The 25108-nt window shown below is 42.5% G+C and overlaps 1 protein-coding gene across 3 annotated transcripts in view; it reads left to right on the top strand.

The window, feature by feature from the left end:
- Nucleotides 1-10591: 10591 nt before the first annotated feature.
- Nucleotides 10592-25108, top strand: part of MCPH1 (microcephalin 1) — a 126030-nt gene continuing 111513 nt past the window's right edge. For all 3 annotated transcript variants that reach the window (XM_077309204.1, XM_077309195.1, XM_077309212.1), the window contains exons 1-7: nt 10592-10766; nt 12094-12185; nt 13301-13419; nt 17588-17672; nt 21032-21146; nt 22235-22375; nt 24411-24503. In XM_077309204.1, the coding sequence (XP_077165319.1) occupies nt 10718-10766; nt 12094-12185; nt 13301-13419; nt 17588-17672; nt 21032-21146; nt 22235-22375; nt 24411-24503 (694 nt within the window). In that variant the 5' untranslated portion in view covers nt 10592-10717. The remainder of the gene's footprint in view (nt 10767-12093; nt 12186-13300; nt 13420-17587; nt 17673-21031; nt 21147-22234; nt 22376-24410; nt 24504-25108) is intronic.

Here is a 25108-nt window from a genome sequence, read left to right as displayed (position 1 = left end):
TGCTATAGTATATGAAAAAAAGGGGGGGATTTAGAAGTGAGATCTAAAAAGTTCCCTAATCAAGAAATCTTTTGGGTTGTTCAATAGCCCTTCCAGTAAATTAATTAATTATTAATCAGAAAATAAAAGTAACAGAGGATTAAGTGCTAGAAAATACACTAAAGGGCTGCAAAGGGTTGTGTAAAGACCACCTGACAAAGACCACTCCCTGAGATGTATTCACAGCTTGCATGTTGAAAAGCCAGGATGCTGGGTGAAATAAATGACTGACCCAATAAATGACTGAGGCCAATTCCACACGGGCTGTAAAGGCTGGGGTGGCATCTATATGGACCTGTGGCTAATCCTCATGTTTATATGATGCTGCTGCCAGGCTGCCACCCTCCCAGGCCTGGCACAGATCAGGCCCCAGAAGCCCCATGCTAAGGGATCATGGATTCTTCCACATTCCCTTTCAGAGCTGCAGGGGCCAACAGAGCCTGACCCATGGCAGGCCCATCTGGACAGGAAGAGCCTGGCCTTCTAGGCTCAGTTCCTCCCTTCTCTACTGAAGCCTGCAGGGAACAAAAAATGTCCTGGACAGTTTAGCAGTGCTTCATGACGCTGCAGGACTGATAAGGACATTGTTTTTTTTTATTTTGCAGGACAGTGGGATTGCATGGAACACAATCCCACCGTCCATCAAAATACAGCATGCACACACACACACACCCATGCAGGAGAACCTACCTGCCACCACTGTGTTTCCCGGGGTGTCCCGCTGAAAGGTGTCCCCCATGTGGATACGGTATGCTATGGGGCAGACAGCTTTGCAGCAATGCACCGTTGGCAAATCAGAGTGGCATGGCTGGTATGGAATCAACCTGAGCAAGGTTAAGGCTCAGAGTATAATTAATATAATCAGTGGGCCCCGCCCTTTGCTTCCTTGTATTTCTGATTAGGTGTAGAAATGCAAGATTTGCCTGACCGCTTGGCCCAATCAGCTTAACAAATTATTACATTCACATCATCACAATAAGATACCACTTGGCAAATTGTTGGTGACCTGGTTTCCATGCAGAGCAGAAGAAAAGGAAAATGGAAATTACATTTCAAACTATGGAGGGAGAGGAGTTCTGATTTTGAATGTCCTGAATAAAACGATCTCTGTGAAGATAAAAGGCATAGTAAATATTTGTACCTTACATATTTCCCTGTTGTACTGTATTCCTGTCTTCAAGGGTTTCTTTGAACACAGAGCATTCAAAAAATGTGCTCACCTATTATATAAAGTCATGCAGTCTATTCTATCACCGCAGGACTCTTATTGCCTCAATCTGCAGCATATATGCTTGTGTTTGCTTCAGTAAGATGCAGAAGTTTAACAATATTCATCTCACTGTTTGGTGGAACAATATAGAAGACTGACTGAACATCTCCTGTAGGTCCCCACTTCATATCTGCTCATCTGTATACCTTCCTGAAGTCCAACGAAGTAGAGGGATAGTAAGATTCACCTCACCACTGGTCAGGATTGAACAGTACAGGTGTTTCCAAAGTGACTCAGCGTCATGGTAAGTTGCCACTTGGTTAATATATTTATTATATAATGTTGCAGATTTATCCAGTGATCAGTTTATATTTATGAAATGAAAATAAAGGCTTGGATCCTACCACTCTTTTTCATCAACACCCATATTCCTATGAAGAAAGTACCATTTGCTGACACAGTACATGAAATATACTTTGAGAGTAGAAAGATCACGGACACTGAATATTTGATGTATGCACATTTCATGTACTGCCTCCTTACCTCCTCCTCTCATATCTTCCAAAGGCTAGGCCAGGCTGGGTAGGGAAGGATGTGGGGGGGCGCTTCCTTCCATCCCCCACATCTCCTAAAGTAGGGGTAGTCAACCTGTGGTCCTCCAGATGTTCATGGACTACAATTCCCATAAGCCCCTGCCAGCAAATGCTTGGGAATTGTAGTCCATGAACATCTGGAGGACCACAGGTTGACTACCTCTGTCCTAAAGGACAGGCTGGACAGTTAACACTGTAGGAGGGCTGCCTCCTTCCCATCCCTCCATATCTCCCAAGGGCCAGGCTGGGTGGGGAAGGCTGCTGGATCCCACCAACCTCTCTGAGGAGATAGGTGGTGGGGTAAAGCAGAGAGTGATCCGATGACCAGTTGCTGGGCCATGGGGAGGTGTTGTGAACTCAAGTCTTGTTAGGGAGAACTCCTCGGAGGAAAAGCCTTGCCAGGAGTTCCCAGCTTCACCCAAGCCTCAGCTGAATGAGAGCGTAACCCAGCCAGATGTTCAACTGGTAGAGAGATCTAACCAGCAGGAGGGAGTGGAGCTGCAGACAAACCAGGGCTTAGATTCCAAAGTTGTTGCAGGAGCTCCTTATTCCTCTGCCCATCCTCCAGATGCAAGGCCCTGCCTTGTCAGCCACTCTGGCTGACCTGAGCCAATTAAGCAATGCCAGCTACATGCTGGAATAGAGCTTCAGTCTAGAAGGCACCACACCATGATAGCAAGACTGTTGCTGACTGCAGAAGAATGGGAGTCATCACAGAGTGCTGACAGCCTATATTAACTTGAGGCTGGGAGGCCTGGGTTGTGGACACAACCTGTGACCTGCTTCTTCTGCTGATGCCCTTGGATTACCTGAAAGAACCCTTGACTCACTGGACTAAGACATTCATTGCATTCTGTCTATCCCTTGGCATTCTGTTTTTGAAATGCTGATTATCTCTGCCTCCCTTGCAGCTTGACCAACACAGGAGGCAAAGAAAGCAGCTGGCTTCCCTCCTTGCTTGGGGGAGATGGAGGGTGGAAAGAGGCTGAAAATAGAGCAACTTATCAACAGAAGGGCCTTTCAGAGAGGCCAGCACCTCTTCTACCCAGCAAGCAGCAGGAAGAGGACAGATAAGTCCCACAATTGGCCTTCACTGGCAGAGTATTCTCTCCCTTTTGACTGCACACTCCTAGCGAGGGCCAGTCAGGTAGGGATTGAGTTGTCTGCATGCAATTTGAACTGATTGGCCATCACTGGCAGACTGCAATTTGAACTTATTGGCCCTAATTGGCAGAGTGCTATCTCCTTACGGGCAGCACACCCCCAGGACTAATCAGGTATGGCATGAGTTGGCTGCACACAACTTCAACTTTATAATGTCTAGTGCTAAAACTTACTTGGTCTTAAAGGTGCCATCCTTTGTGTCATCTGCAAACCTGATGACTCTGCTGCTCATCCCCGCCCCACAGTTGCATATAATTTTTGAATTGCAATCATCCCAATACAGTTCCTTGTGGGTCTCCATGGATTACTTCCCTCCACTATTAAGAACTGTCTGTTTAGTCATACTCCTTTTGATCATTTAACCAGTTTTGAATCTTCCCATCTTATGACTGCTCAGCTTATTCATGAGCTTTTAGAAAGTTCTGATATATATACCATTATCTACAGGGAAATTAGCAGCAATTGTAAAGACAGACTTACTAGGCACATAGTAGAACAAAGCCTGCTCAGGGAAATTTACCATGGCTTCTGCAGAGGGAAGTGCTGCCTCATCAAACTGTTGGGAGTTCTTTGAGGAAGTGAATAAGTAAGTAGACAACAGTGACCCTGTAGACATCACAGTAAACTTAGCAGTCATTAGATTACTGATTAAAATTTAGTGACCAATTAAAAATTAAGTAACAGGAAGCAAAGAACAGGAATAAATTGACAGTTCTCACAATGGAAGCAAATAAGCAGAAGGGTCATTAATGGGGTAGGTACTATTTGTTCATAAATGATCAGGAACTAGGGGTGAGTAGTGTAGTAGCCAAGTTTTCAGATGACACAAAATCATTCAGGATGGTGAGAACCAAAGATGATTGGAGGAGGAGGTCACTCTGTTACCAACCGTTCCAGTGTGCAGTCATTTATGATTTCTACAGTATGACCCAAGCAGATGTTTAACCACTCAATGTGAGAGTAGATGATGACACCCAATATCACAGCTATGACCGTTTATGCACTGGAGGTTTCATGCCAGGCTGCAGGCTGGAGTTTTAGTCATAGCAGGTTGCCCCACCTCTTCCTGCACCCACATGGGGAAATACTTGGCCTGGGGCACCTCATCCGCCTCCAATTTGTGCTCCTGCATGAGAGCTGGGGCACTGAAGTTCCCAGTGCATAAACGGTCTATCTGATGATTTTGTTCTGGAGTTATGGATAAAAGACAATATCTAGGAATAATTGTACTGGGCTTTGCAGAATCAAACCCTGTATGGGGTGAGGAGTATAGCTGTGGTGCACAGAATATACTAAAATGATACGTTAACAAAACAAATATCTAAAACCCACAGATTAGTTTCCTGTCATCTATATCTAATAACATGACATGTGTTGTCTCTAGACCCTAAAACAGAAAAATTACTGGGTTTTGTTCTTTTAAGAAGATTCCCCAGCATAGAACAAAAAGTGAATTCCTGACTACAGGACTTCTTCTTCTTTAGTGATTCATTCAGTGTCTGCTTCCCACTAAAATGCTGAACTCTGAATTTTTAGAAAAGAAACCCTGCGAGATTGTCTCATTATTGTTAGTTATGCTGTGCTTCACCAGAATAAATTGTTTGGAAGGATTATTTTGTATGACTATTTTTAAAATGAATTAACTTGGAGTGCAATCCTAAACCGGTTTATTCAGAGGCAAATCCCACTGAGCTCAGTGGGGACTACTCCCGAATAAGCATGTTTAGGATTGCAGCTTTACTCTTCAGGTAAAACATAATATAATGAGGACCATTATTTCCTAAATTTTCATTCCAAAATATTAAATGATTTTAAGACAGCAAGATAATTGCAGCTTAGCAAATGATGCTGGGCAACTAGCTAGTAAACATTATCTACTTGATGGTGCTGATTATACACTTCTTTCAAGAGATTAAAGGGGTTTTTTCTTCATTTTATCATACAAAAAATGGAAAAACAAGAGATTGCAAAGTAGAGCAGCACCACCTAGTTGTTCACAGTAAAAAGCCCCCAACATTAAACAAAGGAAAAAAGAATTTCACTTCTGGCAGTATTCTTGATTACATATGTCAACAAAATGTTGTACAAATTGTCAAGGCACTGGGCAAAATGTGTAAAAGATCTCTAGTTGGCAACCAATGAATATAAAATGAGCAAGTTGTTCCTTTTACTGTAGACGACACCATTAGGGCTGCACGGAATTGGCAGTAAATCACCATTCACTTTAGTTCTGAATCCTATTGAATCCACAACATACTAGGGAGATGGGGGGGGGACATGAGGAGCAGCCATTGACAAGAGTGCCCTGCCACTTCCTGGAAAGCCCAGAAGAGACATAATCACTGGAAACTCTATGGTTTCACCACAAAGTTTCTGGCAATCCCTAGAGAATAGAACTAGCATCATACTGTTAGCATGACAGCCTTAAAAAAAAAAAAAAAGCAACCGTCCTCTCCCATATCTGCAACAAGCAGTGGCAGAAAATTGGAGGTGAAAGCAGAGAATGTTCTGCCCCTACTAGAGTCCTGGTAACCCTGTAGCATGTTCATAATATATGTCACCTTGATCTGGGGGTCTATGCATGGTCCTCTTCCACTAGGAGTGGGTGCAGAACTAATAAACCTTGGGAAGGGTTCTGCCCTGGCCTCAACAATACACCTGGTGGAAGAGCTCTGTCTTGCAGGCCCTGTGGAAAGCTGACAACTCTGGCAGGGCCCTAAGTTCTTCCAGGAGCTAATTCCATCGGGAATGAGCTCTCCATTATTATAATTGCTCTCCACTATTATAATTTTTCTAGTATTTCCAACTTTTAGACATTGATCAAACTATATACTTCAGGTGAATCTTTTGAGATAGCATACCTGTAGTTGTTGGAGATCCCTATGGAAACTTGAACAATGGGATGTTTAGTAGAAACATGAGACTGATAACCACAGATTCTAGATAAGTTACTTTACAAAGGACACCTTGGATGGCCCATATTCAGGTGGTGATTTGCCATCTGCACTGGTTACATCTGTTTCCAGGTCAAGTTCAAGGTTTTGGTATTAACCTTTAAGGCCATACGCGGCTTGGGTCCTACTTACCTGCGGGACCGCTTGGTTGCTTATGCTCCCCGCAGGGCTCTCCGCTCTGCGGGTATGAATTTACTGGTTGTCCCGGGCCCCTAGGATGTTCACCTGGCCTTGACCCGGGCCAGAGCCTTTTCAGTTCTGGCCCCAACCTGGTGGAATGAGCTCCCAGAAGAGCTGAGGGCCCTGCCGGAGTTGTCACTTTCCACAGGGCCTGCAAGACAGAGCTCTTCCGCGTATTGTTGAGGCCAGGGCAGAACTTGGTATTCCAACAAAGACCCCTTCCCCTTTATTAGTTCTGCACCCACTCCCAGTGGAAGAGGACTTGGCCTCTGGCTGAACAAGGTGGGACGGGATTGATTTTCTAGAAGGTGTCTGGCTGCTTGCTGTTTTATTGTAATTTGGGGTTTTATGAGGTTTTATTGTATTTTAATGTTTTATTCTGTGAACCGCCACAGGTTCTTATGAAAAGCGGTGGTGTACAAATTGAAAAATACACTAAAATAACTGTGCATACCTAATAGTTTTGACTAGAGCAAGAAACCACTGGTTATCTTCTTTAACTTTCAATAAGATATTGCTCTTGATCCTTTAGTGAGCCTGTCTAGAAGCAGAAGCCTAGAGAAGACTACAATTTCAAAAAGCCCAATGTTGTATAGCTTGCTGCAGGCAAGGAGTTGACACAAAGCAGGATTCTCAATGCAAAAGTTTTAAATCTTCTTCTTCTTCTTCTGTCCCTACTCTATGTTTTCCTCCATCTTTCTTTCCTCCTTTTATTCTACCCTTTCCATTTCAGTATCAAACAACAGACTGGTGGTAGAGAATGTCCTCTAGTCACAACTGACTTATGACAACTCCATAGGGTTTTCAAGACAAAAGATGAACAGAGTTGGTTTGCCATTGTCTGCATCTGCATAGCAATCCCAGACTTCCTTGTGGACTCCCATCGAAGCACTAACCGCGGCCCACCCAGATTCTCAGATCTAAGATCTAGATCAGGCTATCCTGGGTCATCCAGGTCAGAGCAGCAACAAATAAGTCTTCTTAATGACACAAGCATCTAAGCATCAACAATAATACAGCTATTAAACCACAACACCAAACAGTTATGGGATCCCACAACAACCCTAAAATTAAAAGCCTTCTCTCTGTAGGTGTGTAAAATGCTGTTAAGTTGCAGCCGACTTATGTTGACCCCATAGGATTTTCAAGGCAAATGTTTAAGCAGGGGTTGTTTTATTTAGAACTGCCTTCCTCTACAGAGTCTTCCTTGGTGGTCTCCCATCCCTGCTTGGCTTTTGAGTTCTGTCTAATTATCATTTCTTTAACTCATTGCAAGAAACTGGGAGAACCCAGAATGAGAAAGGCCAATGTATCTTTCATGCTCCCCTTGCTTTCTACGGGAGACTGTTTTGCAAGAAAATATAGGTAACTTGTAACATGCAGCTTTAAGACAGTGGCATGGATCTAGGCTAGTACACATGAACATATGAATGTCTTATACTGAATCAGATCTCTGGTGCATCAAAGTCAATATTGTCGACTCAGACTGGCATCAGCTCATCAAAGTTTCAAACATAGGTCTTTCACGTCCCCTCTTACCTGACCCTTCTAGTTGGAGATGCTGGGGATTTAACTCTGGACCTCCTGCATGACAAATCGATGTTGTGCCCGTGAGTCACAGGCCCTAGTAAGGATTTCTGTCCATGAAGCATGATTTTTCAAAAACATGTTTCAAAATCTTATTACGAGAACAAGCACCAGGTAAGTCCTCCAGTCCAGTTTATGGGGTGCAGGGACCCCAAGGAACAGGATTTGGGAAGCATTTTGGGCTGCCACAAGGAGTTGGAAGAAAGGCATACTATGTAGGAAGAAATTCTTGTGCCCATGGAAACCCTAGCCTGGATCCAAAGCAACGTGTATAGGACCATGCATGCATGCCATCAGAATACATGAATTAAAAAACCATAGCCACTGATGAACCTGAATATTAAGTTAAATTAAGTAATATAACAAGAATGATTCCCCAGACTGCATGTAGCATTACCTAGTATTGACCAAATGCCATTTGGGGAGGTTTTTTTCCCCTTCTGCTTTTAGGGGAAATGGCTTAACGCTTGGCAGCCATATCTTGCACCAGGAGTGCTTCAAACTAGGTTTATGGTGGCCCAGTTTTCCTAGAGGCTGAAACACAGCTTTTGAAGAGCAGAATGGAAAGCAATTGGATAAATTTGCTCTGCAAATGACTCTTATTTCTAGCCTGAAACTCATCCCTGCTGTCACTCATATTATGAGTTTCTTTTCTGAAAGATTTGCTTTTGGGTGTTTCTCCCCCTCCTCCCATTGTGCTGTTGTTTTCCATCATTTTGACTCTTAAGGGAATGAGGTGTATTTTTGCAGCGTGACCTGTGAGTGGTGAGGCTATGACACTCTCCTATTATCAGCATTCTGAGCTCTCAGAAATAAACCTGCTGCTGAGTCAAATCCTGAAGAGATGATTTTGTTAAATTATAGGACAGCAAGAGAGGATAAAATCGGAGATACCAAATCAGTAGCAGGATAAAGACCATGTTTTTCTGCCGGCATTCCCATAAAAAAGGCCTCAAAGAATAAGTTGCAATCCAGCTGCATTTTTTAAAGCGAACAATGCCCTACTTAAGAGATTTTTATGTATCGTACTGAATCTAATGATACATTACATGTAAAATTATATCAGAAAGTTAGTTTATTACTATAGTTAGGGGTGCACTGTTACTGCCAGTAAACCATAGAGAATTCTTCTGCATCTGAAGAAATTAGCATGCAAACAAAAGCTTTTACCTGGAATAAAACTTTGTTGGTCTGATAAGTGCCCCTGAATTTCTTCTTCTATTTTGTTCTTTGTTCTTCTTCTACTACCCATAAATATGCAAATAATAAATTGTGCTGCCACAAAACATTTAGGCTTTACAGCTACTTGGGTCTTCTTTTGTATCAATCTTACTACGATGCTACAATCTTATATTTAGTCCCTGTTTTCTGTTTTATAGACTATATAATATGAAGAAAGTGTCCGTCTTATTGCTTTTTGTTACTTTTCTCTGCATTTTTAAAAAGCAAGAACCTCTTTTATTTGTACATAATGCTCCTAAGAAGAAATACAAGGCACAAGGCAGTGTACTATGCCTCTGGCAGTCCCCATATGTACGGCCTTGTGTCAAAATGAGATGGATTAAATGCCTCTAGAGTGGATTCTAAACTTCTTTTACAGCACAAAGCAAAATGTTAGAGTGCCATCTGCTGTGCAGTGATTCAAAGAGACCGGAGATGACCCTCACAACTTGAACAGCTCTGATTCTACAAATGTACCATCAGTGTCTTTGCCATTACTTTCTCCTTGTGTAAGCCAGTTTGGGGGGGGGGGGGATGCAAAGTTTAATTGCTTTCTTCCCATTTTCCACAGTTGAAAAGATTTCTGTTTGTAAGCAAAAGAATTACAGCAGGGTTGGGAAAGTCCTGTCTGACAGCTTTGGAAAACTCCTGACAAGTCATTTGTACAGTACTGCACAACACTGGCCAAGTCAATGAGGATCAGTGCAGCATAGTGGCTCTAGATTCGGACTAGCATTTCGGAGACCTGAGATTCAAATCCCAATTCTGCCTTCAATCCTCCAGCACAATCTTGGCCCAGTCACTCAGGGTTGTGAGTAAAATTAGAGGAGACCCATCTACCTGCTTTCCTTGAAGGAAGGATGGAATCAAATTGTGATTCATATATCAGTCTTGTGGAATAAACTTTAATGGGCATTAAATATAATATTAAAATTCACACAAACACACCCACGGGATTGTCAAACTCATGTTTGTACAATGTACAAACATGTACAACGGAAGCTCACACCTTGAATAATACTTCGTTGGTCTAAAAGGTGCCACTGGACTCAAAATCTGTTCTTTCATTTCCTCCGTTCGGGATGCCAGCCTCCAGTTGGGGCCTGGAGACCCCCTGGAATTGCACCTCATCTCCAGACTACAGAGATCAGTTCTGGAAAGCGGACTCAATGGCAAAGCACCCCACTGAGATCCCTGTTCTCCCGAGGCTCCCCCCCCCCTCGGAACTCCAGGGCTTTCCCAACCTGGACCTGCCCCCCTGCCCTTCTCGCAACTTTCCCCTTCTCGCGGTGCTGCTTCTTGTGTCTGCCCTCGCCCTCTCGACCCCATTCTCAGGCATTGAGGGACGGGTCGGAAATCCCCCGGGGGAAATGTTCATTCGAAATAGCTAAGCAGGGAAGCGCCGCAGAGTCAGCGACCTTCTCCCCGCCGAAGCCCCCTTTTCCAGGGGTAGTCAAACTGCGGCCCTCCAGATGTCCGTGGACTACAATTCCCAGGAGACCCCTGCCAGCATTCGCTGGCAGGGGCTCCTGGGAATTGTAGTCCACGGACATCTGGAGGGCCGCAGTTTGACTACCCCTGCCCTTTTCGGAACGGCGGCTCATCTCTATGGTTCTCCTTGGGAGAGAGCGGACCCAGGAAGGTGAGGGTCGGGGAGGAAGAGGCGGCTCGTGCCTTCTGCGGACAGGAAGTCGATTCAAACGGTGGCGGGTGGCGGCGGCGTGGCTCCTTTGGGACTCTTGGCTCGCGGTCAATGCCGCGCGGTTGCTATGGAGAACGACGGCCACGGGCGGCCTTGTGCCCCGCTCGCTCTGGCAGGTACCGAAGCAGGCGCAGGAGGGGAGGGGGTCAGTGCGGCCGTGGCTCCCGAGTCCTGTGCGTGGGGATTTGGGCGTCGACCCCGTCGAGGTCAGCGGGACCTGGCGCACAGGGCTGTCGCCTCCGCCGGCCGCTTTCCCGCTGCGGGTTGGGAGAAGCGGTTGCCCCCCCCCCTCACGGCTCAGGACTCCCAGCGTGCCTACTCAGATCCAAAGCTTGTGCAGCGGCGTTTACTCGCCAGTAAGGGCCTAGAATTGCAGCTCGGATGTCTCACCGCGCAGTTCTACGCATTTTTACTCAAGTAGCTCCCAGGTCGCTCAGTGGGGTTTACTTCCGGGTTATGTGTATTGAAGATGCAGCCCAAGTCAATTGAAGCTTGGGGGAAGTATCATATTAGGGTAAAGATTTTTCCCCCACTTCAAGAACGGCTTATATTGGCATCAAAATTGAATCAAAGTTTAAATAGAAAGTACAGTCTTGTCAGATCTAGTTTTTTTTGTAAACGTCTAAGAGTCCTTCTCATATCTCTAACTACCCTGGTCAAACCATGTTTTCCTTATATTGCCCCGCTTAACGGGAGTTTGGATAGTTAAACAGGAGCTCAACATGGAAATAATGTTATTAAAAGTGTTAAGGGTGTTTGGACTGTCAGCGAACATTTGTATTCTCAGATTTAGTAAATCTGATGAGTTCAGCGCCGTTTGATATAACCATCAAGTGTCTGTTTCTGGGTGCCCAGGGTGGCGGTTGTCTCCCAGTGGAGCGCGGCAGATTCTGCCTTTTTACTATCTTCTCTGTTTTCTTTTTTACCCAAGGATTGCTTAACTAATTGAATTAACTTCAGGGAGTCATTTATCTTTTTCTCTGCTGGAAAAGCAAATTGTATTGCCTCCTCAGCCGGTGCAGCATCTGTGGTGTGGAAGAGCTCCATGCTAGTTATTTGCTATTTGTTGTTATTTAACCTTTGAGTACTAAATTCAGGAAATTCAAAAGTTTCTGCCAACTTTTTTTGTTATCAACCACATGTTTGGATTTGTTCCAGCCTGCCAATATCTGATCATGAGTATGCTGTCAGTAGCATTTTGTGACATAAATAAGCCCCCTTGTGTAAGAACAAATACAACCCTGGAGTGATTGGCTGACATGAAGTCAGGATATTAAAAAAAACACCTATTATTAAAAGGGAAGTAACAGATTTGCTTGACTTGTCACCCACCTTAGGTCTAACCACGTGTTTTTTCCCTGTAGTCTGAGATTTCCACTTAAGAGTAGCAATCCAAGGGAACATTGTCTCTGTGGCTTAACTCTCTTCCTTTTCCTTCACTAGATGTTGTTGCATATGTTGATGTATGGTCATCCAGTAGAACAGAAAACTACTCAGAAGCTTTTACTCAGCAACTTCTTGATATGGGAGCAAAAGTAAGTCTTTTTGAAGGTAGTGGAATTATTATTTACATGAAACAGCATCTTACTTGTAATAGATTTGTTTTTTATATTTAAAGGTTTTTCTGAGATAAATATTGCAGTGTAAGACTTGGCAGTAGCATGTGCGAAAAGGATCTAGGAATCTTAGCAGACCATACATTGAACTTGAGTCAGCAGTGTGACTCAGTGGCTAACAAGGCAAATGGGATTTGGGGCTGTATCAAACGGAGTATCTTGTCCAGATCACAGGAGGTGATGCTACCGGTGTACTCTGCTCTGGTTCAGCCTCACTTGGAGTACTGTGTTCAGTTTTGGGCACCCCAGTTGAAGAGGGATGTTGACAAACTGGAACGTGTCCAGAAGAGGGCAACAAAGATGGTGAGGGGTTTGGAGACCAAGACGTATGAAGAAAGGTTGGAGCTTGGTCTGTTTAGCCTAGAGAGGAGATGACTGAGAGGGGATCTGATAACCATCTTCTTCAAGTATTTAAAAGGGTGCCAAATGGAGGATGGAGCAGAATTGTTCTTTCAGAGGGACAGACCAGAATGAATGGGATGAAATTAATTCAAAAGAAATTCCATCTAAACACCCGGAACAAGTTCCTGACAGTTAGAGCGGTTTCTCAGTGGAACAGGCTTCCTCGGGAGGTGGTGGGTTCTCCATCTTTGGAAATTTTTAAACAGAGGCTAGATAGCCATCTGATGGAGAGTAGTTGTGAATTTCTAGCATTCTGCAGGGGGTTGGATTAGATGACCATGGAGGTCCCTTCCAACTCTATGCTTCCATGATTCTTACAAATAATAATCTATGGGTGATGCACATTTCACTCCACTGCTGCTGTGTTGTCCAAAGATCTGCTCCATCTAAAGAACAACAGTCCATCACTCATTGCCTCTGGGGGCTGTATGTCAAAATGATCTGATATGTGCCTTGTACTGGGCCTAGTGGCCTTAGCAACAATACAGTCCCCATGTATAAATAAGAGAAAAAGTAAAATTGAAAAATTACAAATTTTTTTCTTCTGTAGGACTTGGGTGTGTAAGGCTTTTTCACTTTTCACTATAGTTTAAAAGTTTCTAGTTCTAAAATATATTTCTAACATTTTATAGGTTTCCAAGAATTTCAGCAAACAAGTGACTCATGTAATCTTTAAAGAGGGACACTGGTCTACGTGGAATAGAGCACAGAAGGCTGGAATTAAACTAGTATCTGTGCTTTGGGTAGAAAAGTAAGTATCGATATATGTTAGAAGGTTGCCAAAAACAGGATGTATTGAAAGAAATACATCAAGGAATATCAAAATCCCAGCACACCCCATGGAGGCTGTGGGAATTGTGAATGTGTACCTGTAAGACGTTATGGGATGGGTGAAGGTTAACAAACAGAAATGTAATACTGAAAAGTTAAAAGTGCTACAAATGGGGGAAAGACTGACCCTGTTCTGGATGGGATTGCACTCTCCCTAAATAATCAGGTTCATTTTTATTGTCCATATTCTGGAAGCTCTCCAAAGTTGAAAGGTAAACCAGTAAAGCCATATGTGTGTACTGAAAATAAGCCAACAGTGATTTAAGTCAATTGGAAATAAGAAATTTGATTTTCCCCCTCTTTTGCCACAATGCATGGATTTGTATCTTGGGGATGCTGCTGGACCCAGGCCTCTTGTTGAATGAACATTACCTTCCACTGCTGAGCCCTCTGGCCTTTCTTGCGGGGAGAAAATCTTGCCACTGTGGTGTATGGCCTGCTAGCATCTAGAATAGGGTACTGCAATGTGCTGTACATGGGGCTGTCTGAAAGCTACAGTAGGTACAAAATGCTGACTGGACTGAATCATGGGCTCTATATCACTCTAGTCATGTCCCATCTATATTGGCTCCCAATTTGCTTAGGACCCAATTCGAGGTGCTGATACTGACTTTATTAACCCTATACAATTTAGGGCCAGCATACCTTAAAGTACTGCCTTCTCCTAAATGAACCTACCCATATACTCCAGTCATCTTCAGAGACCCTGTTTTAGGTGCCCTCACTATGTGAAATAGAAAAGTTAGCAGCCCAAGAAAGGGGCCACTCAGTTATGGCAGTGAAACTTTGAAACTGCCTTTCCTGAGATATTTTTCTATCTTCCTCTATTGTGATCTTATGTCATCCTTAACATTTCTAGCTGAAAGCCATGAAGAGTCAATCTTGAGTGACTTAGTAAAAAGTGGCACACTTTGAAGTGAATGAACATCATGTATGAATTTAAAAAGAAAGTGTAGTACCTAATCAACATAAACAGTGACTTATTTAGGATCCTTGTTCTACATTATCATCTTAGATTCAAGATGGCTATCAAACAAATTGCAGTGGCACAAAAACAACAGTCCATTGAAAAGTTTCAAACACAGCCAAATCTGCCAAAACAGCTTACATGCCTTCTTCAGCACAATTAGCTTCACTTTCTCTGTGGTTGGTCTGGCCCTCTGATCATTATAAAATGATATGGAAGTGGTATATGACTCCAGATAAATAGGGTAAAACGCAGAGAAAAATACCCACTATGGAAAAAGCTCACAACTTAATGGTTGCCTTACAGACAATCGTAAGCGAGGCTACCAAATTTTATACCAGTTGAAACTTCCAAGATTTCTGCAAATGCAGCCTCTCATAGAATGTGTTACAGTAGTACGCTCTGGATAACCATGATGGGGTAGTCACTGACCTGGAGCCAGACATCCTGGAATGTGAACTCAAATGGGAATTAGGAAGTCTGAGCAACAATAAAGCTAGTGGAGGTGATACCATTCCAGATGAACTATTCAACATCTTAAAAGATGATGAAGTAAAAGTGCTACACTCGCTATGCCAGCAAATTTGGAAAACTCAACAGTGGCCACAGGATTGGAAAAGGTCAGTTTACATTCCAATTCCAAAGAAGGAATTGGAATATTCAAACTACCGCACCATTGCACTCATTTCTCATGCTAGCAAAGTTATGCTCAAAATCCTACAAACTAGGCTCCAGCAATATGTGGCCCGAGAACTTCCAGAAGTACAGGCAGGATTTTGAAAAGGCAAAGGAACTAGAGATCAAATTACCAACATGGAGAAAGCTAGGGAGTTCCAGAAAAAACATCTACTTCTGCTTCATTGACTATGCCTTTGATTGTGTGGAGTTTGCCACAAATTGTGGCAAGTTCTTAAAGAGATGGGAATACCAGAGCATCTTATCTGTCACTTCAGAAACCTATATGCAGGTCAAGAAGCAACAGTGAGAACCAGGCATGGAATTACTGATTGGTTCAAAATTGAGAGGAGTTTGGCAAGGCTGTATACTGTCGCCTTGCCAATTTACTTGTACGTGGAGCACATCATGAGAAAGGTGGGATTCGATGAGTTACAAATTGGGATTAAGATTGCAGGGAGAAATATCAATAACCTCAGATATGCAGATGATATCACTCTAATGGCAGAAAGTGAAGAGGAACTAAAGAGCCTCTTGATGCAGGTGAAGGAGGAAAGTGCAAAAGCTGACTTGAAACTCAACATTAAGAAAACTAAGATCATGGCATCCGGCCCTCTCAATTCCTGGCAAATAGATGTGGGAAAAATTGAGGTAGTGACAAATTTTATTTTCCTGGGCTCCACTGCAGATGGGGATTGCAGCAAAGAAATTAAAAGACGCTTGCTCCTGAGGAAGAAAGCTACGGCAAATCTAGACAACATCCTAAAAAGCAGAGACATCACCCTGCCAAAAGTGTGTCTAGTCAAGTCTTCCCAGTTGCAATGTATGGCTTTGAAAGTTGGATTAAGGCGCATTGGGAATAAAATGGACCCTTGGGGTCCTAATTAGGTTATTTTACTTCTCCTAAAGAAACTCCAGGTTTCCTGCCAAAAATTAAAGTGCAAAACCAGTGAAGGGGCTGTCCTTTTTATCACAAACATTTATTCCTATTGACCCATGCAGATTGACTGCTGCTGATAGCTCTAGCGACATCAGTGATGATTGCTCTTCTCCAGTCGAACTTGGGAGATCATCATCCAACACTAGTACTGCTGATTGGTCCTGAAGCCAGACTGACAGATATTGAAGGGATTTGCTGATCATAGCTATAGTCTGTGGCATTAATAAAGAGTTCCACAAAGAATCCCATTTAGTGATTAGTAGCCATCAGGCTTATGTTTTAGCAAAAAGAAGATTTAAAAAATAGTTGACTTCCTTGTAACTGGACTAATAAAATGGATCAAGTGTCTGAGATATGTATAATCCTGATATTTCTAAGATCACTAGGTGTCAGTAGAATCACACTGCTGAACTGCATTAATTTCTTACTGCAATCTCACGGTTTCTTTGGAAACATTGGAAAACTTTCTGGAAAATGTTCCACTCCACATGAGAAACCCCTGCTGGTCTGCCATGTACCCCAGTGTTGTGTTTGAACACTCTCTGCTAGGAGTCAGTTTAAACATCTCCATAAGATTATCTCTTGTTTCTAGACATAGAAACAATTATACCTGACTTGGGCTGGAGGTATGCTAGTCAGACATATTCTTGCAAAATAATTTTATGGGCTATTTTATTTATGAATTATGCACGTTGAAGGACCTAGAGTAGAAAAGGGCATTCTCTGTCTCCTTAGATATTTTATTTCAGCTATATTTTGTTGTCTACTTTGGCTTATCGCAGAATGCAGCTTTTCACATTTGGTTCTGTTGGCCGGATCATGCCATGATTTAGAGGGTTGGCGTGCTTTTCTAGATAGGGAAACTACAGCCATGCATTTTAGCAAGAGGTTGCTGTAGGCAGTTGGATGAGTCTCAGCTTTGAGTTCTCTGGACTGAGAAAACAAACCAGAAAAATGTCAGATTTAGGTAGGTACGTGATTTCTTTTACTGAAATCCCAGTGCCTATGCAGTTTCAGGAAAAGGGCCTAGGAAGCCTTCATTTCTCAGAACGTAATACAAAGTAGCTGACCTGACTGACATTTAAGTCATGCCAGAAAGGCTTTGTCTTGGACTCTGGCTGCCAGGGAAACGAAGGAATGTGACTCCTGCCCTTTAAGATTCTGTTCCCTTCCTCTCTCGTGTCCAAATTATTAGCTGTTCTACAGTTTTGTGCTCTATCTTCATTCAGATGTTTATAAATAGAAATCGGCACATTTTTAGTGTCACTTTTTCAAGCAAGCAAGTGGCTTAGTTGATGACTCCCATGGGTTTTCTGCACTAGCGACGCCTCTTAGGGTTTTTGGATTTGGTAAAAGGCATAGATAAGACTGAGATTTAATATGGACTGTCAAAATGGATGGACTTACGTTTAATTATTAAAGTGCAAAATCATCTAGCACCCTACTGTACCGTGGTTTTACTGTCAAATGAACACGAAACATGTGAAATAACTTGCCTTTGCTCAGGTGCCGAGAAGTTGGAGCATATGTTGATGAATCGCTGTATCCTGCAGTAAACACTAATGAAGGTTTGCCTCAACAAATTAGAAAGGTGTGTATATATAATTTTAATCAAGGTTGGTTCTGATACATGTCCTTCCTTTATAAATTGTATCCCTTTTGCAAATGCTTGAAATCGACTTGTCTTCAAGTCCCAGTATTTTGGTGGGAAGCTTGCCGTTCAAGGACATATTTGACTTGCTGTTTCAAATGATTTATTTGGCTTATGTGGAGAGGAATGGGAAGGCAACTGTAAGCCGCTTTGAGCCTCCTTCGGGTAGGGAAAAGTGGCATATAAGAACCAACTGATCTTCTTCTTCTTAAACTTTAAAAACTGAAATTCTCATCTGCCAGAACTTCATATATTTTTCCCAGCATACCACACAATTTTTTTGATGATAGCCCCCATCGCTGATTACTAGTGACATATATTAGAGCACCATTAAAGATTGATTCAAGGTAGCCATGTTGGTCCAAAGCAGTAGAACAAAGTTTGAATCCAGTGGCACCTTTAAGACCAATAAAGTTTAATTCTGGGTTTAAGTTTTTGTGTGCATGCGCATACCATCAGATACAGAGTATGACTTAAAGGTGCCACTGGACTCAAACTTTGTAAAATAGCACTTCCTCAGGAGGTGATGGGTTCTCCTTTGGAAGTTTTTAAGCAGAGGCTAGTTAGTCATCTGGCAGAAATGCTGATTTTATGAACTTAGGCAGATTGTGAGTGGGTGGGCAGGAAGGCAGTGTGATGCAGCGGTAAAAAAGGCAAATGCCATTTTGGGCTGTATCAACAGAGGCATCACATCAAAATCACAAGATGTCATAGTCCCATTGTATACGGCACTGGTCAGACCACACTTGGAGTACTGTGTGCAGTTCTGGAGGCCTCACTTCAAGAAGGACGTAGATAAAATTGAAAGGGTACAGAGGAGAGCGACGAGGATGATCTGGGGCCAAGGGACCAAGCCCTATGAAGATAGGTTGAGGGACTTGGGAATGTTCAGCCTGGAGAAAAGGAGGTTGAGAGGGGACATGATAGCCCTCTTTAAGTATTTGAAAGGTTGTCACTTGGAGGAGGGCAGGATGCTGTTTCTGTTGGCTGCAGAGGAGAGGACATGCAGTAATGGGTTTAAACTTCAAGTACAACGATATAGGCTAGATATCAGGAAAAAGTTTTTCACAGTCAGAGTAGTTCAGCAGTGGAATAGGCTGCCTAAGGAGGTGGTGAGCTCCCCCTCACTGGAAGTCTTCAAGCAAAGGTTGGATACACACTTTTCTTGGATGCTTTAGGATGCTTAGGGCTAATCCTGCGTTGAGCAGGGGGTTGGACTAGATGGCCTGTATGGCCCCTTCCAACTCTATGATTCTATGATTCTATGATAAGGGATGTGCCAGTGTTTGTATCTTGTAGCCCTTCCCTGCATACCCAGGGAATTGCTGGCTGCCACTGTGGGGATTCTCTGATTCTAAGCATAAGTAAGCCTAAAGATTTGTGAAAGCTGTGTTTTTATTTCTGTGGATTGTTCTGCATTGTTACTGTTTCTGGAAAATTTCTGTACATGTGACTTCTTGCTTCCCTTTTCACGCCTCTCCCCCAGTAGCTGTGCATTATAGCAACTGCTCAACACGTAGCATGTTGTGAATAAGAATACTTCTCAGAAAGTGTATCTCATCAATAGATGCAATAATAGGCATTCATCTTCCCTTAGCAGCTAGATAAAAAGCATGATCCTTATCACCCCTGCAGTTTAGAAGAGTTAAAGATGGTCCTTTCTGCTGTTTTTCATGGCCTAACTGCTACCCATCCTTCAGTCTACAATGAGCCACTTCATTGGCCTACTTTCACCAATTTGTATTTAATATTTCTATGAAGGTGAAGGTTTTTTAGGAAGGGAAATGGGATGTAAACATAAGTAAGTCTGAATTGTAATGTGCTTATAATGAAAGGTTTTTTCCTTAGTTGTTGCTCTGTTTTTGCAAGGTCCTGCACATTCCAACACCAGCTTTAAGTATATTGTTAGAGAATAAAGGTTTGGGTATTTGCACCAATGGAACAACAGTATCTGTGGTGGAAATAAAAATCATTGAAATTCTGCAGCATTCCTGGGGTGCTAAGAGAAGATGAAAATGCAGGTTTATTAAGAAAACTTGTAATTTGGAATTCAAAACATAGATTAAAAGATATTCAGGATTGATGAAGGAGTGTGTGTCCACACAAACAAATGCCTTGGAACATAAACTAATCAGCATTTCATAAGAGGAAGAGCGTACAATAAGCTAGTGGGGAGGGTCAACTTTGTAATCAGTTCTTACCTATTTCTTTAGTGCAGTTAGAGCACCTCAAGATATGAAGGGCTTGTGATTGTTCAAAATATTATGTGCTACAGCCTATTGCCTCAGGTTTTGTCAAGTTCCTACCTATCAGAAGGACCACTTGTCTCCTTATGCCCCCTGCAAGGCTCTTCACTCTGTGAGTGCTAATCTGCTGAAGGTCCCTGGCCCTAAGGAGGTTTGCCTGGCCTCAACCCAGTCCTGGGCTTGACCTGGTGGAATGAGTTCCCAGAAAAGCTGAGGGCCCTGTTGAAGCTTTCACAGTTCAACAGGGCATACAAGGCAGAGCTCTTCTGCCAGGTCTTTCGTTAAGGCTGGGGTTTAAGATAAGCTGGGCCTCTTCATGGGATCTGGTCCTTACATTTATACCGTGCAGCCCACTTGGGGTGGCTGTGGAAGGGTTTTACGGCAATCTCACTACTACTGTTGGGGGGGGGGTATGGTTTTTAAGGTTTTTTTAAAAATTATTATTATTTATTTATTAAATTTCTGGCCCACCACTCCCAAAAGACTTGTGGCGGGTTACAAAACATGCATAAAACCCCCAATAAAATTACCCCCTAAAACAATCTCATAATCTATAAAATGCACAGCAAATCGTATACAAAGAGTCCAAGACATAACGGTGCAAAAAACCATAACTAGATCCCCCCACCTTATCACCCCCGGGGGTGGACAGGGGGTACTGATCTTAATCCGCCAATAGAGTAACCTGGGGAGGGGGGGTTCGAGATCTTCCTCAGCAGGCTGGCCTCAACCATAAACCTGGTGGAAGAGCTCCATCTTGCAGGCCCTGCGGTTTATTGTTTTATCTGTAAACAGCCATGAGTCTTCTGAGAAGTGACGGGATAGAAGTCCAAAAATAAATAAGTTAGTAAGTCCTGGTGCAGAACATGCAGTAAGAACTGAATTATGCAAGATTGGAAACTCGTGATTGGTTTTATAAATTTTTCAAGAAGTTAGAGGACAAACGTATCTGAGTAGCAACATTTGTAGTATTTGATCGCATTTGACAAATATTAAACAAGCAATTTGCTTGGAAGTTCTTAGAAATATTAATTCATATTCTCTGTTTTGAAGCATAAATGCATGCAACCCAGAGACTTTATTGAAAAATCTCCAGAAAATGATTGGCGATTACAAAGAAAGCTGAAGACTATGGCTAAAGATCTGAATGTACAGAAAGCAGCAACAGGCAAGTATATGATCTTAAGGACCATCTGTTTCCACTTGCAGTTGACTGACCACTATAGTCATTTTTGGAGGCCCTGCTTCAGGTGCCCGGTCATATGATACAGGAAGAGTAGAAATTCGAGAAAGGGCCTTCTTGGTAATGGCACCAAAATTCTAAAGATTTATGGGCTGAGTCTATTAAGAACACAATAATAGAGCGGAAGCAGAGATACTGTAATAACATTTACTTATGTACTATAACTGTAGCATTACTGAAGGTATACCTCTGGCTAGAAGTTAAATTATCTGGTACAGGAAAGCTAACTAGATGCCTAAGGTTTGTTCAGTGCCTGCTTATATCTCAATCAGGACTGACCAGAGTCATCCAGAACACATTGGCTCCCTTTGTTCTTTACAATTGGGGAAGCAATAACTCTTTAAGATTCAGTCGGGTTGATCAGTTCCATCTCTTGTCTTTCATTTGGTCACCTGACATGACCAGTACTGCCTTTTTAACAGCATTCTAGCACAACACACAACCATTCAAATGGAGCGAAAAGTGCAAAAGGTTTGTAGAATGAGAATTACATTCATAATATTTAAATCTATTTTAACAGTTTGTGAAAACTTAGTTCAAAGTCTGTTGCACAGCTACAGTATAATGACAGTGGTTTTGATAAATATATGAACAACAGTTCATAGTTTATCATTACAGGAATGAGCCCGACACTGGACTTGCCCCCTTCATCTCCCTGTTCTCTTATCCATAGAGAATAAGAAAAGAATCACTTCAGCTTTCATAGCATGTAATTGTTGTTCTATTGAAACCTCTAACTAGGGCTGGTTCTCTTTGTACAAGGATTGGACTGATGTCAAGCCCTGTTTTGGAGGAAAGATTTGGCTTTGTGCAGAAGTGATTTTACAAACCACACATGAGGGGAAGATGAAAAGGAGCTGCATGTTACTGTGTTTTAAGGGATCATTCCTGTATTGTCAGACCTTACCAATATATATAGCACAGTGACATTTTTATATAAAACAATGTTTTTTTTTCTAGTAGTTGCCTGCGATTGAAATATAGAATCATTAATAACTTTCAAACTTTTTTAGACTCTGATATACCAGTTTTACTCTTTGAAGATGATGGTTCACTATTCTATAGCCCAGCAAGTAAAATTAAATATGAGAGCAGTGCAATGGAAAGAAGAATAAAGGACATGAAGGAGAAAAGAGAAAATCTTTCCCCCACTGGTATGACAATAAATAATACTTGTAAAAAGTTGGAAATTATTTCACTTGTTGTGAAATAGTTCTGGCTGTTCTATTCAGGCTTTCTAGAATTATGTTATCGGTTTTATTATGCAGAAACTTTCAAGATCTTTAGAGGCTATCAGTATTTTCATACATTATATTTATTATAAGTTCTGGATATCATAACAGACTTCATAGTATCTGTAGAATTACCATAATTTTGTTCCAGAATTTGACTCTGCTCAATAACTACTTTCTTCAGCCGTGTGTAGTTATTATACAGTATAAAATGCTTTTGTACTGTGTGGCCCGCCTGGGTAGTTTAGCCCCAATCAGGATGGAGCCCTCCACCACAAGGGCTAATAACGGATCAGCTCTCCACCCCTAGCTTGCCAATTTCAGAAGTTTGTTGGGTGGAAGAGGAGTCAGCCTCAGTGCATGCCCTGCTGCCAGCAAGTTGTTCTGGCCGCTTTCAATTCAAAGGACATGGGTGTGTGAGCGAGCTGCCTCCTGGCACAGTCTCTGCATGCCTTCTAGAGGGGGAAGCCATGGGAGGCCCAGAAATGGCCCCTTGCCAACCGTCTGGGACTCAGGGCAACCAGGAAAAGCCTGTGTCCTGGGAATGTTTACTCATGAGTAAATCATATAAGATTTGCGATCTGAGAACAGAGGAATGCTTTTTTTTTGGGGGGGGGGTAACCATGACAGGCAATTGCAGCAGGGAAAATAATGCTGATGTGGGTGGGACTGGAAAGATGTGGAAACCACCTTGGTCTCATCAATCTTTCCAAAACCATCACAACAAAGCAAATTTGAGAGCGATTGTATGGAAGATGGGGAAACTAGAGGGGGCACAGAAGCACCATGAGGCCATGGAGACATGTGGAGGGAGGAGGGAGACACTGTTTCCCAGTAGCACTTTCCCAGAAGAAGAAGAGTTGGTATTTATAACCTGCTTTTCACTGCCCAAAGGAGTCTGAGTGGCTTATAACAGCCTTCCTTCCTCTCCCCACAACGGACACTCTTATGAGGTAGGTAGGCAGAGAGAGGTCTGAGAGAAACTGCTCTGTGAGAACAGTTTTTAAAAGGACTGACTAGCTCATGGTCACTCAGCTGGCCCAAGGTCACCAAGCATGTGTAGGAGCAAGAAATCAAATCCAGCTCACCACATTAGAAGCCACTGTTCTTAACCACTACACCAAGCTGTATAAATTGCCATTGCCTTAAAGAGATGTAACTAGAGCACAGGCAGAAGAAGCTGTTTCAGGAGGGTGGTGTAAGTCCCTCTTACTCTCTCTCTTCTCTGTCAGGGTGTGTGTGTGTCCCATCCCAAGAAGCTCTTTCCTCCAAGGGAAGTGGTCTTTGCAGTTTGGAGAGGAGCTTTCATTCTGGGGGATCTCCAGGTCCCAGCTGGAGACTGGCATCTGAACAGTGGCAGGCATGCTAGCCTCCAGCTGGGATCTGGAGATCCCACTTTTGGGGTTTCTTAAAGCCTAAATAATATTTCAGGGGTTTCTCAATGGTAAAAAATGTTGAGGAAAGCTGACATAGAGGCAGTAATTAAGAAAACCCTCTGTAAGTTCTTTGCCAACGAGTATTTTCCTGTTTGGTTGCAACATGCAACTGATTTTGATTTACTGTGGTATTGAAGAGAGCGAGAAAGATCTGCGCCTGCCGGTGTCCCCTGGGTCTTAGCACCCTTTGTATTCCTGGTTGCAATGGGCTTTTTTGCTAGTCTATAATTAGTATATAATTATCCATGTTTATGGTATCCTGAGCAAGTTTAACAAAACTTTCTCAAGGGCAGTGGCTAAAATTATTTTAAACTGGCTGTAACTTCATCAAGTAGTTATTCTGTGTTAAAGCCAACTTTTCCATTGGTGGAAAAGAGGTTCCCCTTCACTAAAACGTTTTTCAGATAAATGTCTGTTTATCAGACGTGAATCTGTCTGTTAGTAGTTAATATAAGTATTCAATCTTGAAACAAGATAAATTTAGTATTACAATCTTACAAGTTTATTTATCCCTGTTTTAGCTTCCCAGATGTCCCAGGTGTCTGGATCTAGTTCTGTTCAAGCAACACAGGAACCAGTTCTTGCTTCTGCCAGTTCAATTTGGACATTATCAGGTAAAAAAGAAATAAATCTTGTAAAAGAAAAATATTGAATCTCAGTTTAATGTATTGAATCCAGTGAATTGTGAAACAGCAACTACTTGTTTCTGCTTGCACCAGCAGAAGCAGGGGGAAAAGGCAATATTCCTTGATATATCAGTCAATATATCTAATGATCAATGTCACAAAATCTGTGGGTACTTAAATCCCACAGATTTTGTGACACTGGAGATTTTGTGACACAGATTGGAGCCATAAACATACAAGACAGATCTTTCTATAAAGCTGAAGAACACCCATACTTTCAGGGAGAACAATTTATTTTTGCACCTCAAGGCGGTTTACATAGAACATAAGGGATAAGTACAGCATAATATAATAACACCAAGTAAAGTAACAGTGATTTTATAACAGTTTCCAATAATATTTTCATATAACAATAACGGTAACGTTAGCCTGTAGACTGTGTTCCCATAGGTTGGTCAATTCAGGTCCCGCTCATGGGGAGGGGGTTTCTAGGGGCTCAGCAAAGGATGATGGTTCAGTTGACCTCAATCAGATGCCTGCTGGAAGAGCTCCATTTTGCAGGCCCTGCATAACTGCAACAGTCCAGTCAGGGC

The sequence above is a fragment of the Paroedura picta genome, chromosome 1 (assembly GCF_049243985.1).
Source record: "Paroedura picta isolate Pp20150507F chromosome 1, Ppicta_v3.0, whole genome shotgun sequence".
Taxonomy (NCBI): Eukaryota; Metazoa; Chordata; class Lepidosauria; order Squamata; family Gekkonidae; genus Paroedura; species Paroedura picta.
Note: the sequence above shows the minus strand (reverse complement) of the source record. Positions and strands in the feature narration are given on the sequence as shown.